Raw genomic sequence first — 5469 nt, forward strand, 5'->3', positions numbered from 1 at the left:
TCGCGATCGCTTGGTCGATGCAGCTGTGGTGTTTGTGCTATGCCGCCAAGAGACGAACGTGTTTCTCCAGTTGGTCGGCGAGGGCAGACAAGACAGACTGGCAGTCGGCAGCACGCCGTTTGTTTATTTTCAGCTCGGGGACGTATGTCTGCGTCAGTTTTGTTTCACCAGAATGACAAACGGATGTCTCTTGTTCATGACGGGTAAGCCGTTGCCATCGAGTGGTTCGAGCCTGAGCACTGTCCAAGCGTTCACTAACTGCACGAAAGCCAACGATCAGGACCCCAAAAGAGGTATGGCAGGTTACTGGTATCTTCGGGGACCACACCGGCGGCAGCTGTGAGAGAGTTGATGTGGATGATGACCTGGTCGTCCCATGAAGACAGCTGGGGCCTTGGCCCGAATTCCCACCAACACGCCTGGGCATAATGGTTCATGCTGACGGGTTTCGCGAATAAAGGCGGGCAACCCCCTCGCGACCCGTTCGTCTCGCAAAGATCATCATGGGGTCTGCTCTGGCTGTTGCACGAACTTGCACGAACTTGCACGAACGGCATGATGGCCGTTGCTTAGAGGAAAGAGACGATATGTCCTGGATTTAAGCACTCAGTCGTAAACTTCCCTTTGCCCCCGTGCAACTTTTCGGTCACCGAAGAACTTACTATCATGCTGACTTGTGATCGCATCGCAGCTAAATGCGGATGTGGTAGGCGTTTGAGTACGACAACTACCGGTATGTTGACGACGCAACGGAAACTAATACTCAGCCTAGAGCCAATTTCTATGCAAAATTTTATCGTTGGCTGATGTGATAGCCAGCTCTAGACTATCACATCCTCTGTATCTCGATGTACGATCTGAGTTGGAAATACTTTCTTCTTCTCCACTATATTATTTTTTTTTCGATTCCAGAGGATATTTGAGGCCGTCGTTCCACATTTGAAAGCCAAAATCGGCAACTACAGTTATGTTCAAGTCGATGGCTTCCTTCACAAGCGCTTCTTTGAATGATCGTGCCGATTAGCAACAAGTGGCTTCAGTCTCCCTTGCTGAACTGTCAACTGGCCGCAACATATGGAATTGTTGCACAGAACTTCAAGTCGTGGGGTTTGAAGAACTGGGACCCGGGGGATGATCAGGATAATTGGGCAGATATGAAATCTGAACATGTCAACATCCGAATTCCAAATGCGATCTGAGGCTGTTTTGCCTAATTCACTTCTGAAGATTTGTAAGAAAAAGAAAAAAAAAAGAACTGATGACGAACGTTGCTTGTTAGATCAGGAGTTGATTACAGTTACCAGTTTTTAATCACGATGTTGGTAGGTTCACCCTCATCACTCAATCAGCCATCGCTATCATTGGTTACTGCGTACATATGACTTTCCACCTCAAGCGCTTTGAAAGCTTTTCCCCTTTCCTGACTGCTGAAATCCGAGGGAATTTCTTACGGTACATCTAGTCACCATTGAGTGCACGCATGTGATTTCTGGGGAATTGGCCAGGGCATTGGCGGACGTTGGCTCGCCGTGCACTCAATGTCTTCCAGGTTCGAGTTTGTACACCAACCAGATGCAAGAGGCATGATGTCCTATTATGTGACTGACGGGGGACATCCTGTCACCAGGACAATGTCAAGGTACTGACTTGCATCTACAAATGTGTTGTCTCATTTCTCCACCCAAACCGTCATGAACGTTTTCGTCCCGAAGTGGTCCACCCATGCAGGAATGAGGCTAGAAGCAACCTATCATGAATAACACTCGAGCTCATTGAGGTAAGTGTCGACCAAATCCGTCAGCAACATGCAAGAAGGAGAGGAATGAAACAATTCCAATTATCACATGCAGAAGCGACACAGGGGAAACACGAGGGATTATGGCCTGAACACCGCGATGGTCTGAGGTATTTGAACCGGTTCAGTGACGTCACGATGATCAGCGCATGTGTGGAAATGTCTTAGCTCACGAAGCTCAAGATAGCATGATATATGCCACCATAAACCAGTCGCTTTCTAAGCTGCAAGTTCTGGCTGGCTCACATTTCTCCCTTTACACCACCCATCCAAGCGTTGTGACCATGGCCACCCTCGAGGATCATAACTATACGAAGATGGAGAAGCCACAGAAGCCACAGAAACCGGCTCAGAAACCGGCTGAAAAGCTGGGAGAACCTGTCGTTTGGTCGATTCCGGAGGTTCCGGTCACGCAACAGCGCAAGCCCTTCTTGCAACCTCAGAAAGATCAGAAGCTGGCACATACTGGTATGATCACAATCACATCTCGCCAGAGCAGGCCACTCATGAATGGCAGGTACTCCTCGGGCGAATATCGCTGCTACCTATGAGAAGCCCAACGGGACGACGGAACATGGCTGGGCGCGGAGACACCGTCATCAAACGGTTTTGCAACAGCACTGCGAGTTCTTCGATAGCGTAAGCTCTCTATCTTCTGGTTCCGGACATTAAGTGAAACTAATCGAGAATTTCAGGACAAAGATGGTGTTATCTATCCCACTGACACGTTTTGGGGGTTTTACGCTTTGGGATTCGGAATTATTCTCTCAGTTCTGTCCGTCTTCATCATCCACGGCAACTTTTCCTATCCGACTGTGAGCGGATATCTGCCGGACCCTCTCTTCCGCATCTTTCTCGACAGAGTTCATAAGGACAAGCATGGTAGTGACACTAACACGTATGACACTGAGGGCCGATTCAATCCTCAAAAGTTCGAGGACATTGTTGTTGTTGTTGTTGTTGTTGTATTTAACGCCGTGGCGGCCGGGCTAGAGCCCTTACCGCAGACCTCCCGAAGGGTATATGGCGTGGAGGGCCGTGAGCCAAGGCTACCTACTCTACAGTACGTCGTCTCTTTACATCGTCCTCCAAATCATGCCTTGTGGCCACTACGCGTTCTGTCTGTCCCCGGTTCCCGCTGGTGCCCCAGTTTCATTCTTTCCCAAATCGTCCCTTGGAATCGGGAGGTTCTTTGTAGTCCGCACTCACATCTACGTAGGTGTGGATGCTGCTACCGCAGACAGATCTTCTGGAAGAAGTCCGTCACGCGGAGAAAGGCCTCGAAGCCTCGTGGGTCGGTGATTAATCTCTTGAAGTAGGCCTCGAGAGATCCCATAGGGCCTATGGGCTCGGGCATACTGCGAGAGTGGAGGGTCGGCCACCGTTGCCTCCTCGCCAGCGTTAGTCGACAGTAGACCAGGTGGTCCACGTCTTTTGCCTCTCCACAAGAGCACATCATTAGAGCGTCGTCGTGGTTGAAACGTCGGTGATATTGCTCGAAGTCCCCGTGACCCGATCGTGCCGCCAGCAGGTGATGTAGCGTAGCCCGCGGCAAGGCCAGTTCAGGAGGGCTGGATAGAGCTGCCTCAAGCCCCAAGTCCGCGTACCGCGGCCTTCGCTCTTTATACCACCATCTCCTGTGCTGGCTTTGTAATTTTTCCCTTGCAAGCCGCTTGATGCCCGCTAGTGTTGCCATTTGACCCATCCGCGCCGGCAGTGTCGTTCCTTCTTTGGCCAGCCGGTCCGCGGCCTCGTTTCCTTCGATGCCCTGGTGTCCCGGGGACCAGTGCGTCCGTATATCAAATATCCTGGCCGCTTCTTGGATTTCGAGGAACGCGTCTTGTGACGAGTCCGGCGCCTTGCCGCGGATGCCTTGTATAACGCTGGTGTTGTCGATACATATGTGGATTGGATGACCGCGATTGGTGAGCAGAGCCCTTCTGAGGCCGGTTCGCGCCCCTTCGACCTCGGCGTCGAACACTTCTGCTAGTCCGAGTCGGCCGCACCCTTGTGCTATGCGTTTGGAGTCTCGGTAGATGACGAAGCCGTACCCCACGGCTCCGTTCGTCGCCCTGGAGCCGTCCGAGAAGACGATCATATGGCTTTCCGGTACTGTCTTTAGCCAGCGCTCGAAAGCTTTCGCAGCCTCTTCTTTGCATTGAACTACTATCTGATCCTGTGAGCTTGGCAGGTACTGTGATTGAAGGAACGCTGGTCTTCCGCATCTTGGCAGAAGTTCAGCCGTCCGTTGTAGTCTCGTCTGTTGCTGTCCCTGCTGGGAGAGCCGCGCGACTAGCGGGTGTCGGCGATCAATCCTCTGTAGTCGGACTGCGGCCCGTAAGCGGACGCCCTCTAAGGCGACTTTGGCTGACGGTAAGCCGGCGTCTCGGAGGAGGCTACTGGTTGGCGTTGTCCTCCAGACAGCAGAACGGCCCTTGCTGCCGCTGTAATGACGCTGTCGATCTTCTGCACGAGCCCTTTTGGCCTGTGTTGACGGGTCTTCCTTGGAGAGGCGGATTCGTGTCTGTCTCCGCTTGGCGTCTCGAAGCCGGCTTCGTGATACCTGCGTACCATGTTTCGGCGCCGAAGAGCGCGATCGGCAGTACGCAGGAGACGACGGCTTTTCGCACGGCGGCCGCTGGAGTCCCTCTTTGTGTTCGTAAGCTGTCTCAGATGTTGAGCTGCCTCTTTGCTGCAGCTACTTTTGCGTCGACATGGTCCGGAAGGACAGTCTCTTGTCGAACCAGACACCCAGCCAGCGTACAGGTTTCGTCGAGGCCTTGACCACCAATCCCCGCCCGACCTCTGGCAGCTCCGCTGGCTGGCCGTGCTTCTAGTAAAGTGGATGACCTCGCACTTGCTCGGGTCAAAGGAGACCTTGTTCTCCAAGCCCCATCTGAGAATGCCGGCTGCGCTTCGGTTGAGTATTGCGACGTTGCTCTCCAGGGAGGGGCTGATGGCCAGAGTGGCGATGTCGTCCGCGTACCCGAATCGCGCGTTCGGGTCGTCTTCAAGTATCTCTGCGATGTAGAGCAGAAAGGCAATGGGAGATAGTGGTGACCCCTGAGGCAGCCCGCATGACAGCGGAAAGTACTCCGTTGTGCTTTCTTCCAGTCGGACTCTAGCGGTGCGGTTGCAGCAGAAGCTAAAGATCAGTCTGGTCAGGCCATGTGGCCATCCCTGCTGACGCAGTCTAATGACGAGCCGGTTCCGAAGGACGGAGTCGAACGCCCTTTTACGTCCATAGTCAGAAGTGTCGCCGTGAGTCCCTTTTAGGAGGGCCATCTCGATGTCGTGGGTGAGGCAGGTCGTCAGATCGACGGCTGACCTGCCTTGTAGAGCCCCGATCTGTTGCGGACTGATGATGCGCTCGACAATCGCCAGGGACGCCATCCTTCTGGCTATCAGTCGCTCTAGTCCCTTGCCCAGGCACGAGAGGAGCGCGATCGGCCGCCAGGACCCGGGCTTGGAGGCATCCCTGCCGGCCTTCTGGATCATGACCACCTCAGCTCTGCGGAAGGGCAGAGGAAAGTGGCCGGCCCGCATACAGGACTGGAATAGCTGCCTGACCGGTTCCGAGATGACATCCCCAGCATGCCTGGAGGAGGCGTGTTGTGATGCCGTCCACACCAGGGGTCGTTGTCTTTGTTAAGGTGGCCGTCTTCACTTCTTCT

The 5469-nt window shown here is 53.6% G+C and overlaps 1 protein-coding gene across 1 annotated transcript; it reads left to right on the plus strand.

Annotated features, from left to right (window-relative positions):
- Positions 1 to 2079: 2079 nt before the first annotated feature.
- BDP55DRAFT_734964 (Caleosin related protein-domain-containing protein) lies at positions 2080 to 2837 on the plus strand (the record flags this gene model as incomplete). Its single annotated transcript, XM_060580269.1, has 4 exons — positions 2080 to 2263; positions 2313 to 2434; positions 2491 to 2760; positions 2814 to 2837. The coding sequence occupies 4 exons, from the start codon at positions 2080 to 2082 to the stop codon at positions 2835 to 2837; spliced, it is 600 nt and encodes a 199-aa protein (XP_060422164.1).
- Between the last annotated feature and the right edge of the window lie 2632 nt (positions 2838 to 5469).

Source organism: Colletotrichum godetiae (assembly GCF_030913485.1).
Source record: "Colletotrichum godetiae strain CBS 193.32 chromosome Unknown BDP55scaffold_94, whole genome shotgun sequence".
Lineage (NCBI taxonomy): Eukaryota > Fungi > Ascomycota > Sordariomycetes > Glomerellales > Glomerellaceae > Colletotrichum > Colletotrichum godetiae.